This window comes from Aegilops tauschii, chromosome 7 (genome assembly GCF_002575655.3).
Source record: "Aegilops tauschii subsp. strangulata cultivar AL8/78 chromosome 7, Aet v6.0, whole genome shotgun sequence".
In the NCBI taxonomy this organism is placed as follows: Eukaryota; Viridiplantae; Streptophyta; class Magnoliopsida; order Poales; family Poaceae; genus Aegilops; species Aegilops tauschii.
The window spans coordinates 415,051,137-415,065,838 of NC_053041.3; the positions used below are offsets into that span (position 1 = coordinate 415,051,137).

Here is a 14,702-nt window from a genome sequence, read left to right on the forward strand (position 1 = left end):
CGCTTATTCCGCAGCTCCTGTTTTGAGTTACAAATATGAGCAACCGCACCGGTATCAAATACCCAGGAGCTACTACGAGTACTGGTAAGGTACACATCAATTACATGTATATCACATATACCTTTGGTGTTGCCGGCCTTCTTGTCCGCTAAGTATTTGGGGCAGTTCCGCTTCTAGTGACCACTTCCCTTGCAATAAAAGCACTCAGTCTCAGGCTTGGGTCCATTCTTTGGCTTCTTCCCGGCAACTGACTTACCGGGCGCGGCAACTCCCTTGCCGTCCTTCTTGAAGTTCTTCTTACCCTTGCCTTTCTTGAACTTAGTGGTTTTATTCACCATCAACACTTGATGTTCCTTTTTGATCTCCACCTCCGCTGATTTCAGCATTGAATATACCTCAGGAATGGTCTTTTCCATCCCCTGCATATTGAAGTTCATCACAAAGCTCTTGTAGCTCGGTGGAAGCGACTGAAGGATTCTGTCAATGACCACGTCATCCGGGAGATTAACTCCCAGCTGAGACAAGCGGTTGTGTAACCCAGACATTTTGAGTATGTGCTCACTGACAGAACTATTTTCCTCCATCTTACAACTGAAGAACTTGTCGGAGACTTCATATCTCTCGACCCGGGCGTGAGCTTGGAAAACCATTTTCAGCTCTTCGAACATCTCATATGCTCCGTGTTGCTCAAAACGCTTTTGGAGCCCCGGTTCTAAGCTGTAAAGCATGCCGCACTGAACGAGGGAGTAATCATCAGCATGCTGCTGCCAAGCGTTCATAACGTCTTGGTTCTCTGGGATGGGTGCTTCACCTAGCAGTGCTTCTAGGACATAATCTTTCTTGGCAGCTATGAGGATGATCCTCAGGTTCCGGACCCAGTCCGTATAGTTGCTGCCATCATCTTTCAGCTTGGTTTTCTCTAGGAACGCGTTGAAGTTGAGGGCAACATTAGCGTGGGCCATTTGATCTACAAGACATATTGTAAAGATTTTAGACTAAGTTCATGATAATTAAGTTCATCTAATCAAATTATTCAATGAACTCCCACTCAGATAGACATCCCTCTAGTCATCTAAGTGAAACATGATCCGAGTCAACTAGGCTGTGTCCGATCATCACGTGAGACGGACTAGTCAACATCGGTGAACATCTTCATGTTGATCGTATCTTCTATACGACTCATGCTCGACCTTTCGGTCTTCCGTGTTCCGAGGCCATGTCTGTACATGCTAGGCTCGTCAAGTCAACCTAAGTGTATTGCGTGTGTAAATCTGGCTTACACCCGTTGTATTCGAACGTTAGAATCTATCACACCCGATCATCACGTGGTGCTTCGAAACAACGAACCTTCGCAACGGTGCACAGTTAGGGGGAACACTTTCTTGAAATTATTGCGAGGAATCATCTAAATTTAAGCTACCGTCGTTCTAAGAAATAAGATGTAAAACATGATAAACATCACATGCAATCAAATAGTGACATGATATGGCCAATATCATTTTGCTCCTTTTGATCTCCATCTTCGGGGCGCCATGATCATCTTCGTCACCGGCATGACACCATGATCTCCATCATCGTGTCTTCATGAAGTTGTCACGCCAACGATTACTTCTACTTCTATGGCTAACGTGTTTAGCAATAAAGTAAAGTAATTTACATGGCGTTATTCAATGACACGCAGGTCATACAAAATAAAGACAACTCCTATGGCTCCTGCCGGTTGTCATACTCATCGACATGCAAGTCGTGATTCCTATTACAAGAACATGATCAATCTCATACATCACATATATTTCATTCATCACATCCTTTTGGCCATATCACATCACAAGGCATATGCTGCAAAAACAAGTTAGACGTCCTCTAATTGTTGTTGCAAGTTTTTACGTGGCTGCTATAGGTTTCTTAGCAAGAGCGTTTCTTACCTACGCCAAAACCACAACGTGATATGCCAATTTCTATTTACCCTTCATAAGGACCCTTTTCATCGAATCCGTTCCGACTAAAGTGGGAGAGACAGACACCCGCTAGCCACCTTATGCAACTAGTGCATGTCAGTCGGTGGAACCTGTCTCACGTAAGCGTACGTGTAAGGTCGGTTCGGGCCGCTTCATCCCACGATGCCGCCGAAACAAGATAAGACTAGTAGTGGCAAGAAAATTGACAACATCTACGCCCACAACAAGTTTGTGTTCTACTCGTGCATAGAAACTACGCATAGACCTAGCTCATGATGCCATTGTTGGGAATCGTAGCAGAAATTTAAAATTTTCTACGCATCACCAAGATCAATCTATGGAGTCATCTAGCAACGAGAGGGAAGGAGTGCATCTACATACCCTTGTAGATCGCGAGCGGAAGCGTTTAAGAGAACGGGGTTGATGGAGTCGTACTCGTCGTGATCCAAATCACCGATGACCGAGCGCCGAACGGACGGCACCTCCGCGTTCAACACACGTACGGAGTAGTGACGTCTCCTCCTTCTTGATCCAGCAAGGGGGAAGGAGAGGTTGATGGAGATCCAGCAGCACGACGGCGTGGTGGTGGAAGTAGCGGGATTCCGACAGGGCTTCGCCAAGCGCTACGGGAGGAGGGAGATGTGTCACGGGAGGGAGAGGGAGGCGCCAGGGGCTGTAGTGAGGCTGCCCTCCCTCCCCCCTCCTATATATAGGCCCCGTGGGGGCGGCCCTAGGAGATCTGATCTCCAAGGGGGGCGGCGGCCAAGGGGTGGCTTCCCCCCCAAGCCAAGTGGGCGGCGCCTCACTCTCCCTCCGTAGAGCCGCCGTTAGACACGGCACACCGAAAGCTCTAGAAGTTACACCCGCCTCAACTGAAGCCGTCGGGTAAACCGGCGCATGCTGATGAGCCGCCAGCTCGGCCTCCCGACGCGCTCTGCCCTGTTCCACCAAATCCTGTGCATTGGCACCATTGCGCGCCGGGTCATGACCATGAGGTTCTTTACGACGCCGCTCGGTACTTGAAACAGCTGGCGAGTCAATGTGCCTACTGTAGCTCCAGCTCGGACGAGGGGTTGAATGAATCCGGTCACGACTATAGGAATAAGCCTGCTACTGTACCAAAGCCGTTTGAAGAAGCTCCCTGGCCCTTCTAGTTTCAACCGCCGCTGCAGTCTCGCCCTCGATTGGCAGAGCCGCCAATCGCGTAGCTGCAGCAATCATGTTATATAGAGGGGTGGAGTAATGACCTGGCGGTGTCACCACATGCTGAGGCGGGGTGTTATTCATATGCGGAGAGCCCGTCACGTGCGGCTGACCCGGCGTTCTACCCCCTCGTACTTTAGTCATCTGATTCACCACCGGCGGGTTGCTGGCCCCCGCCCCGGGTGTGTTGAAGAGGTCCCTCGACTCATAAACTGAGGGCAGGCGACTCCGGTGCTTTCTCCTCAAAACTTTGTTTGAAGCGTTCTGATCCACCATGAGCCGGTATGAATCTGCTTGAATCCGCTGCGCTTGGGCGTTCAAAACGGCCCATTCTGCAACCATCCTGGCGTTTTCCGCTGCCAAGTCCGCTTTAGCCTGCGCAATCTCATCACGCAATTTAGCTCCTTCCGCCTTATGTTGTTCCTGGTTGTCTGGGGTTACATCAACCTCCATCAGAGTCGCCAGATCGTCCAATAGATCTGTCAAAACTTGAGCCGGCGGGCGCGCTGAACTGCCAGCACCCGCTGCTGTCACCGCCGCTGCGCTGGAAGTCATGGCCGCGGCGGTTGTCGAGCCGAGAACCGGCTGCGTGCCAGCCATGAAAATTGCCACCCTGCTCGACGGCTCATGGGGGTCCGGAATACTGTCGCCATCGGAACAGCCCCCAAGCCGTCCATCTTGTAGTTGATACATTGAGTTGGTCTTGCCTGTGGACGACTCACCATCAGAGTAGATGGCCATCTCACCGCCAGACACAGAGCCTTCAAACTCGGCCCCATGGACACATCCAATGAAGGCATGCTTCACGGCGGGTTTAACCCGGGCGGGTCGTGCACGCTGAGCCGTCTCGATGATGTCAGTGCAGATGTCCGGCTCAGGGCCCGGTTCGCCGATCTTGCCGATGAAGACGTGGATTCTGTCGAAGGGGGCCCGGTACCCGTACTCAATTGAGCCGGCCTCGGGACCCCAGCCTGCGTCGTCAATGTAGAGCTTGCCGCGACGACTCTTGGTCATCTGGCCCACAGCGTATCCCTTGATCCCTTTGAAGCTGCCCTTCAAGAACTCAAAACCACTGTGCACTAGCCCCACGGTGGGAGCCAACTGTCGTGGAAGTGTCATGACATATGTCCTCATGGAAGGACTTAGTTGCGGAGCCATTGCGACGGAGTTACTTAAAGGGGTTAAAACGGGACAAAGGACACGAGGAGTTTATACTGGTTCGGCCCCTTGCGGTGAAGGTAAAGGCCTAATCCAGTTTGGGGTGGTATTACTAGGATTTCGATGACCAGGGAGCGAATACGCTTTGCCTGGCTCTCAATTTGTTGTTTCTTTCCCTAAGCCACTGTCGGGTCGTCCCCTTATATACATGGGTTGACGCCCTGTGGCCTACAGAGTCTCGGCCGACTCATACAACAAGTCCGGCTCGGTGACTTATCTTACATGCCTTACATTACAAGTCTACACATATATGGCAGTTTATACTTATGGGCCTTAAACCGCCTTCGGGTTTGGGCCCTCTAACAAGCCTGTCTATGACCCGCCATCTTTAACATACTCTTGGGCTTCGTTGATATGAACCGCCATAAGGTTGACCCGGCCCCTCCTGGGCGGGTCATATCTGATAGTCATATCCCCAACAATAACCATCACATAAAGCATTCTTTTCATGATACCCAAGCATATAAGTTTTATTACTCTCCACATAAGTGAATTTCTTCTCATGAATAATAGTGGAAGCAAACTCAACAAAATAATTATCATGTGAGGCATAATCCAATTGAAAACTAAAATCATGATGACAAGTTTTATGGTTATCATTATTCTTAATAGCATGCAAGTCATCACAATAATCATCATAGATAGCAACTTTGTTCTCATAATCAATGGGAACCTCTTCCGAAATAGTGGATTCATCACTAAATAAAGTCATGACCTCTCCAAATCCACTTTCATAATTATCACAATATGATTCAACACCCTCCAAAATAGTGGGATCATGACTTCCTAAAGTTGACACTCTTTCAAACCCACTTTCATCAATATAATCATCATAAATAGGAGGCATGCTATCATCATAATATATTTTCTCATCAAAACTTGGGGGACTAAAAATATCATCTTCATCAAACATAGCATCCCCAAGCTTGTGGCTTTGCATATCATTAGCATCATGGATATTCAAGGAATTCATACTAACAACATTGCAATCATGCTCATCATACAAAAATTTAGTGACAAACATTCTAATGCATTCTTCTTCTAGCACTTGGGCACAATTTTTCTTTCCATCATTTTCACGAAAGACATTAAAAAGATGAAGCAGATGAGGCAACCTCAATTCCATTTTTTGTAGTTTTCTTTTATAGACTAGACTAGTGATAAAACAAGAAACTAAAAGATTCAATTGCAAGATCTAAATATATACCTTCAAGCATTAACCTCCCCGGCAACGGCGCCAAAAAAGAGCTTAGTTGACGGGGTGTTAGTGCCGCTTACCTAGCCTCCCCGGCAACGGCGCCAGAAAAGAGCTTGATGTCTACTACACAACCTTCTTCTTGTAGACGTTGTTGGACCTCCAAGTGCAGAGGTTTGTAGGACAGTAGCAAATTTCCCTCAGGTGGATAACCTAAGGTTTATCAATCCGTGGGAGGCATAGGATGAAGATGGTCTCTCTCAAACAACCCTGCAACCAAATAACAAAGAGTCTCTTGTGTCCCCAACACACCCAATACAATGGCAAATTGTATAGGTGCACTAGTTCGACGAAAAGATGGTGATACAAGTGCAATATGGATGTTAGATATAGGTTTTTGTAATCTGAAATTATAAAAGCAGCAAGGTAACAAGTAATAAAAGTGAGCAGAAATGGTATTGCAATGCTTCGAAACAAGGCCTAGGGTTCATACTTTCACTAGTGCAAGTTCTCTCAACAATGATAACATAATTAGATCATATAAGAATCCCTCAACATGCAACAAAGAGTCACTCCAAGGTCACTAATAGCGGAGAACAAACGAAGAGATTATTGTAGGGTACGAAAGCACCTCAAAGTTATTCTTTCCGATCAATCCATTGGGCTATTCCTATAAGTGTCACAAACAGCCCTAGAGTTCGTAGTAAAATAACATCTTAAGACACATATCAACCAAAACCCTAATGTCACCTAGATACTCCAATGTCACCACAAGTATCCGTGGGTATGATTATACGATATGCATCACACAATCTCAGATTCATCTATTCAACCAACACAAAGAACTTCAAAGTGTGCCCCAAAGTTTCTACCGGAGAGTCAAGACGAAAACGTGTGCCAACCCCTATGCATAGATTCCCAAGGTCACAGAACCCGCAAGTTGATCACCAAAACATACATCAAGTGAATCAATAGAATACCCCATTGTCACCACGGGTATCCCACACAAGACATACATCAAGTGTTCTCAAATCCGTAAAGACTCAATCCGATAAGATAACTTCGAAGGGAAAACTCAATCCATTACAAGAGAGTAGAGGGGAAGAAACATCATAAGATCCAACTATAATAGCAAAGCTCGCGGTACATCAAGATCGTGCCAAATCAAGAACACGAGAGAGAGAGAGAGAGATCAAACACATAGCTACTGGTACATACCCTCAGCCCCGAGGATGAACTACTCCCTCCTCGTCATGGAGAGCGCCGGGATGATGAAGATGGCCACCGGTGATGGATCCCCCCTCCGGCAGGGTGCCGGAACAGGGTCTCGATTGGTTTTTGGTGGCTACAGAGGCTTGCGGCGGCGGAACTCCCGATCTAGGTTTCTTTCTGGGGGTTTCTATATTTATAGGAATTTTTGGCGTCGGTCTCACGTCAGGGGGGTCTCCGAGTCATCCACGAGATAGGGGGGCACGCCCAGGGGGTAGGGCGCGCCCTCACCCTCGTGGATGGCTCGGGACTCTTCTGGCCCAACTCTTTTACTCCGGAGGCTTCTTTTGGTCCATAAAAAATTATCAAAAATCGGCACGTCAATTGGACTCCGTTTGGTATTCCTTTTCTGTAAAACTGAAAAACAAGGAAAAACAGAAACTGGCACTGGCACTGGGCTTTAGGTTAATAGGTTAGTCCCAAAAATCATATAAAATAGCATATAAATGCATATAAAACATCCAAGATGGATAATATAATAGTATGGAACAATCAAAAATTATAGATACGTTGGAGACGTATCATGCAACTACATTCAAGTGCATATGCAAACCTAGAAACTCTTATGCATGTGAACACATGAGGATGCCAACTATTGAATGGTTCTTGTGCAACTAAAGAAGTTGAAGATGCCAACTCATGTGGCATTGTTGTCCAACTATTAAAAATGTTGGGGATGCCAACTCCTGATTGGTTCTTGTGCAACTAAAATAGTTGTGGATACCAACTCATGTGATATTGTTGTGGGGCTATTTAAAAAGTTGATAATGCCAACTCACGTGATATTGTTGTGGGACTATTTAAAAAGTTAAGACTGCCAACTCCCAAATGGTTCTGGTGCAACTATGAAAGTCGAGGATGCCGACTCGTATGATATTGTTGTGCAACTATTTAAAAAGTTGAGGATACCAACTCCTAATTGATTCTTGTGCAACTATAAAAGTTCAGGATGCCAACACCTAGCTGGTTCTTGTGCGACTGTGTAAAAAATCATATCCCAGGTTTCTTTGTGTAGAAAAAATAAAGGAAAAAAGTTGTGGATCTGTCAGTCAGACCTCAACCACCGCCTAGTAGTCGGATGTGGGTTTTTCACCGCTCTAACTACCACTAGCTGTGAGATATGCAACTGTTTCTATCCCGCCAACTGTCTAGCAGTCGATGAACAACTATCCGGTAGTCGACGTGCAGCTAGCATATTGCTGCTCCGGCTCCATGACCGGGACGGGGATGGAGGAGAGTAGCTGATTAGAGGCAGGGGTTGAGCGGGAAAGTTCGCCGGAGATGGGGATTGAAGATGGCGGTTGCTCGACTCCGATGTGGTGGTTCTCCCGCGCAACACCTGGCCACACCAAATCTATCCCCAAAACGCCTTTTTGAAAACTATAATGAACACCTAAACATGCATATCACGAAGAAAAAAACGTGAAACTTACCTCTCCTCCATGGCCACAATTATCTCCCTTCTACAACCATTTTCACTGCAACAAACCCAAAAACACGCATATGAGCTGGAAAAAGCATAAGGAGGGCAAGTGATGCACATGAAATTCCACTAAAAACACCACATGATCTATTGAAAAAACTGGACGAACACTTGGCCGGGGATACCACACCGGAAAAAACCAAATCGTAACTGCGTGATGCAGACGCAGTGTGCCATTTATATATCATGGCAAAAAAATGGCCTGCCAACTAAATGATCACATCACGCAGTGTACCATTTATATATCATGGCAAAAAAATGGCCTGCCAACTAAATGATCTAGAGCGTGCAACTATCCTGCAAATGCAGCCAACTGACGTATGAGCGTGTGCAACTGAAAAATGAAATTAAAAAACAGTCAACTAATTTTAGCATTGCATATTTTTCGATAAAAAAGAGGTACTGAACAGAATTGAGCTCTAATGATCCGAGTAGCAGTTCCAACGAGAGCGGTCGTAACAACAAATGTAGTCTAACCAAGAAATAGATGAATCAAGTTGCATCTAATACAAATCCATGGAGTTTGAAAAGGTAGGATCCTAAAATCATACCATCAGTGACAAAAAATCTTTAGAACTTCAATTGTTTTTCATTGATTCAACCAGATGTGATCAACATCAACCAAAATCAAGTGGCACTACTAAGTATACCAACTAATCTTCACTGAATCTTACTTACAAGAACTAGAAGCCTTCGGCGGACCAACCACTCAGAAGAAAACCATACCTGGTGGCAGCAAGCCTCCACAGAGGATGGGGCTGGAAGCAGTAGCGCACACGCACAGCTTCATGAATAACAGCGACCACCCACACGCATAGGCTTCATTCTCCTTGAAATTTCTTCAATTCCTCGAACTTCAGATGGAAAATAGAACTCAGGACCGCATCTCCCGCTTCAGATTCCATAGCTCCATGGATGGGCTCAATTTTTTCTCACTAAATTCCATAGAAGCAAGACACGTACCATAGAGTGAGTGCTTGCTGAAGCAACGTGGATAGGGAAGACACCTTCCGTGAGTAATTAACGAGGCGAGGGAGAGCGTCGTGGCAGAGGACCGATGGCTCAATTCACAGGAGAATGCGAGGTGGCGGACGGGGAGACGGCGGCGTGGAGGCGTGGCAGCCAAGCTGCCGCGGCCGCCGTCGGCCGCATCGGTCGATGCGAGGTGGGTCGGCGGCGGCGGCGGCCGGCGCATGTTGGGGCGGGGGTGGCGACAAATGCGAGGGGGATGGGGATGGGGACGCGAGCGGATAGCGACGAGTGCGGACGTGAGTGGTTTTCGCCTCCCACTAAACGCTAGTCGTGTCCGCACCGCCTGGCGCACGCGCACATCGGTTTCGAGCGAAATCGTGCGGTCAGGAACGGGCCGCTCATCTGCTTCAAATAGCGTGCACTTTTAAGAATTTAGGTTCAATTTAATGCATTCGATTCACACTTTAGATTGGATTTCCAGAATCGATTCGAGTGCTAGTGAAAATATTGAATACATGGGTTGGGGGTTGGGTTTGCCCACTCGATTCGACACAGTGCCGATGGCAAAACTAGGCCCAACTGAAACAAACATGTAATTTTGGTAAAATCCGAGCAATCAAATACACCTTGTATTGTATGGCACGCACAAGAACCGGTCGCTGCTAACCAATGCACATTCCGGTCCTTCGCAAACACTGACCACCAAACCTTTCTCGGGCACTAAAAAAAGCAGCGAGATAACAAGGGTCCTTATTTTCAGTCCACTTGTTAGAAAAATAGAGTTTGTTATTTCTCGCAACAATCTTTTTTTTGTTTTGTTTTCCTTTCCGTTGGTCCTACTGCAAGAACGGTCCGCCTCTCCCTCTCTATTTCCGATCCCCCTCCGGCGCCGGCGCGCCGCTCCCAGCATCCAAGCACGGCTTTCCTGTGAATCCCCCTTCTCCCAGCTCTCTCAGCGCCGCGCATGGCTTCCTCCACGGCCGCTGCAGCCGCCGTCACATCTCTCTTACCGCCGCCCGTGGGTGCCGAGAGGCCGGTTCCCCAGGGCCGCCTCCTCTTCCGCGCCTCCCGTGCCGGCTCCAGACCCCTACGGCTCAACCCCGCCCGACACCACGGGCTGTCGCCGGCGCCTAGAGCGGCCAAGGTCTGCCCCTGTTTTCCTAACATTAAGGAATTGCACAATTTTACGGCCTTCTCACTGGTCGGTTCTTGATTGGGAATTATAGGCTGTGGAGGCAGGGAAGGCTGACCCTCTAAATGTCATGATAGCGGGAGCTCCAGCGTCCGGGAAGGGCACGCAGTGCGAGCTAATCAAGGCCAAAGTAAGTTTTTTTGGGAATCTGGGTTCAGCCTGGTACATGATTCCCTTTGTTTCATGATGCATTATGTGAACTAGATGATACCCTGCGCGTTGCCGCGGAATTGGATATATAGTTTCTAAATATCGTGTAGAATACGAATTCAGCACTTACGATTTAAACTATGTGAGAAATTTCTGCATATGCAAAGAATAAACATTTAGTAACAAGAAAAGTTGTGCATGTCACGATTAAATGTAATGTGATTTAAAACCCACTTAGAATACAGTAATGCATGTTGCATGGTAGAGGATTCTCATGCTATGATTGGATGGATGCTAGTGGATCAAGTTAGTAAATCTAATGGTTACAGCAATTTTGATGATGTGGAAGCACACATGTTGACATAATTAGAAATAGTGGGGGTCTCTCTCTTAGGTATATAGGATATAAGATTGGGATCTAGCCTTGTATTATTATGTCATGTGTATTGTGCAATTAGCCTTGTGCATTTACAACAAAATGTGGTAAAACGTTTACGACTAGTTTTCCTTGTTGCGTCAAGTAACTGGCACTGTAATTTGCAGTATGGTCTGGTGCACATTTCAGCTGGAGATTTGTTAAGGGCAGAAATCGCCACAGGCACTGACAATGGGAAGCAGGCCAAGGAGTTTATGGAGAAGGGACAGCTGGTTCCTGACGAGATCGTTGTTAATGTGGGTATATTTTCTTTGCAATTTCATTAATGTGTTTCAAGTGAACGGTGGTAACACTGAGAAACATTTTGGGTTACCGCCAGATGGTGAAGGGGCGTCTTCTGCAACCAGATGCTCAGGAAAAGGGTTGGCTTTTGGATGGTTACCCGAGAAGTTATTCACAGGCAATGGCACTGGAAACTCTTGGAATCCGGCCTGACATTTTCATTCTATTAGATGTAAGTGCCCGAGCCCAGCTATGGCAAATTATTGGTATGTGATGCAAATTGTGGGACATAATGGACATTGTTGTGGTAAGGTACTAGCAGTACCAATTAAGCTTGAACACTGCCTCCAGACCTTGAAAACTGCTTGTAGCTACCCTTAGCCTAACTAATAGTTTGAACAGGGCAAACACTGCCTTTGTGACCAATGTTGGATTTTCCTGAGAAAATGGAGATAAATGTAGTCCCTTTTTTGGTACTAGTTACATAATAAAATCTACATATTTACCCTTTCAAGAATAAATAAGATCCATAATTTCAAGTTGCGCATTTTAAGTACTTTCTAAGTGTTAACACTGTAATCTGGCAATACACGATGTATTTATCATGCTTTCTCTGTCGTGTTGAAACTGGCTGCAATTCAGTAAACTATTTCTGAAATGGAGAGTGTAAGTACTGGTGTTTTTTATGTTCAGTAGGAATATTAGCTCACCCGTGGAAAATGTAGGTTCCAGATGAACTTCTTGTTGAAAGGGTAGTTGGCAGACGGCTGGATCCTGAAACTGGGAAAATATACCATCTAAAGTATTCTCCACCTGAGAATGAAGAAATTGCATCCAGGCTTACACAAAGATTTGATGATACAGAAGAAAAGGTACATGGTTCCCATATTATTAGTTAAGATAATGACAGCATAGTTTTGCATTTATTATTAGACATGGTGGAAGTGCTTATTTGTTATTAGTCATGCAGTACATGGTGTTACTACAACACATTGTATTTTGTCTGCTGCTAATTAAAACTAGCTTGACATAGTTATTATCTCACTGTGGACCATATTTCCATGGTGGGGAAGTTGTGCATTTTTATTTTGTATTAACATTTGATAACAAGACTCGGTCACTCAGTATATGGAAGGCACGTGCTACCTGGTCTAACGTGTGTCGCCCAAAGAGCAAAGTGGGGCTGGGTATCCTTAACCTGACTGCAGAGCGAGGCCATGCTTATGAAGCATATAACAAGCTTTACAACAAGGCTGATATCCCTTGAGTGAAACTAGTTTGGAACTACTACGATGCTTCCTGGCGGTTTATAAGTTCCCTCCTCTCCCCACGCCTCTGGTACTGTGCACCCCTTCTGGTGGAGAGATGTCTTTAACCTCTCCCATAAATTTAGGCAATTAGCTTCCTGTTCTATTGCCAGAGGAGACACTGTTCTTTTCTGGAATAATTGCTGGTCTGATCATCTGATGAGGAGAAAATTCCATGGAATTCATGCATTTGCCCTTGATAGTCTTGCCTTGGTCCAGGATGTCCTCAATACTCATGAGCCCTTACATCTCTTTCATATCCCCCTTTCCAGGCAGGCTTTCGATGAATTTCATGAATTCAGAGAGTTTCTGTCCAACATACATTCATGCTCAGTTTCCTGAAGATAATGACTCTTGGTCCTTCTCTTGGGGTGCTAGGCTGCTAGCTTTTCATCCTCTAAAATGTACAGAGCTCAGTTTCAACACATTCATGCACCTAATAACTCCTCTTGGCTCTGGAATTCCAAATGCACCCTTAAGCCCAGATGCTTTGCCTGTTTTTTTCTGAATGATAGGCTCAATACAAAGGATATGCTTCAACGTCACCAATTTCAGCCTCCTGGTGGTGTCAGCCGTGCCCTTTGTAACCTGCATATGTTGAGACTAGGGACCACATTTTCTGGCTTTGCAGCTTCAGCTCTTCATGCAGGAACATTCTTGGTATTTGTTTTGATCTACCTCAGTTTTCCTTGGATGGGGTCACCTCCAGGGTAAAGCTCAAGATTGGCAAACCTTTCTACTTTGAGGTCCTGACGGTGGCTGCTCAGAATATTTGGAAACGAAGGAACGGGAAGATCTTTCATTGCTCCTAGTAAAACCTCCTGGCTGTTTAGCTTCAAAAGGGATCTCCTCCTTCTTTCTTACAGAATGAAGAAAGAGCTTGCCATCCCTCTTAGAGCTTGGCTTGATACCCTTGAGTGTACCCCTTATGGAAGTTGTACGCTCATAGTGTGCAAGACCTTGCACCGATGTTCCAGGATGGTAGAGTTGCTGATGTAGTATGCCGGTTCTTGAACTGCTTGTTATGATGACGGAAGCTTGCACAGAGTGCTGTGTTGAGTACTTGAGTTAGATCACTCTTTCCTGGTCTCACATTTCTCATTGACCGTTTATCTATATATGTGGATTTTATCAAAAGAATCTGATTTTCATGTGTTTGTTCTTTTACAGGTTAAGCTGAGGTTGCAGACTCATTATCAAAATATCGAGTCCTTGGTTTCGATATATGAAGATGTTATAGTCAAGGTAGGCAATTTATCTCCTTCATACTTAGAACGCTCTGCCTTGTTGGTCAGCTCAAGGCTGATATGCTATTCTACTTCATGTTGTCTATATTCCGTCGAATTACCACATCACAGATTATAGACAACATAAGTTTTTGGGGGAAAAGTATAACAAACATATATTTTTTGGATTATGTACTTTTATAAAGTAGGGCTAAGGAACTAAATCATCATAACTTAGTTTCTGTCCAGAAGTTGCTTACCACATACCGTGTGGTAGTCAATTAACATATTTTTGTTCTGCTACCTAGATGGAGTAGCTCTTGTTGTTGTTAAATTCCTTGTTCCTCCATGGCATTCTTTATTCTACTTTTGTTGTCGAGGTTGTGCACTATATAGAGCAACAACAAAAAAACTCACTGAGCAAACATTTCATAATCATGATGTATCTAGTTACCTGTAACTTTCATGTATCTCTTTCACTGTCATCTGTGGTTTAGGTAAATGGAAATACCACGGTGGAAGGTGTATTCGGTGAGATCGAGAAGCTGCTCACTTCCAGCCTTGATAAGAAAACAGAAATGGTGGGTAGCTAACTCATAAGCAGAGAAAGCTGCCCGAACCAGACATGTGGCTGAAGCATGATTTTATTCTATTTTTTGAAGACATGCAGGTGACAAAGCATTTAGGATGATATTTAGAAAAGCCCTTTGTTATTCATGGATGTAAATGCGTCACTGTTTTGTAATGATCTTTACTAGGAATGCATTGATATACAGTGCAATTGGAAGGATTGCCTTGAGTTTGCACTTTTCAGCCTACATTTGGGTTGCACAACTTCATTGCCTGTATTTTGTTTTACTCTGGAGACTGT

At 45.5% G+C, this 14,702-nt stretch overlaps 1 protein-coding gene and 1 long non-coding RNA gene across 2 annotated transcripts; one reads left to right on the top strand and one right to left on the bottom strand.

Annotated features, from left to right (window-relative positions):
• Window positions 1-6,610: 6,610 nt before the first annotated feature.
• LOC120969937 (uncharacterized) lies at window positions 6,611-9,683 on the bottom strand. Its single transcript, XR_005764530.3, has 3 exons — window positions 9,290-9,683; window positions 9,053-9,180; window positions 6,611-8,321 (listed from the first exon to the last, which is right to left on the bottom strand). It is a non-coding gene; the product is annotated as an uncharacterized lncRNA (long non-coding RNA).
• Window positions 9,684-10,073: 390 nt separating this feature from the next.
• LOC109770634 (adenylate kinase, chloroplastic) lies at window positions 10,074-14,665 on the top strand. The gene is made up of 7 exons (XM_020329367.4): window positions 10,074-10,442; window positions 10,525-10,620; window positions 11,184-11,312; window positions 11,396-11,530; window positions 12,024-12,170; window positions 13,776-13,850; window positions 14,329-14,665. Exons 1-7 carry the CDS (start codon window positions 10,263-10,265, stop codon window positions 14,422-14,424), a joined length of 858 nt encoding a protein of 285 aa, XP_020184956.1. The 5' UTR covers window positions 10,074-10,262; the 3' UTR covers window positions 14,425-14,665.
• Window positions 14,666-14,702: the final 37 nt, after the last annotated feature.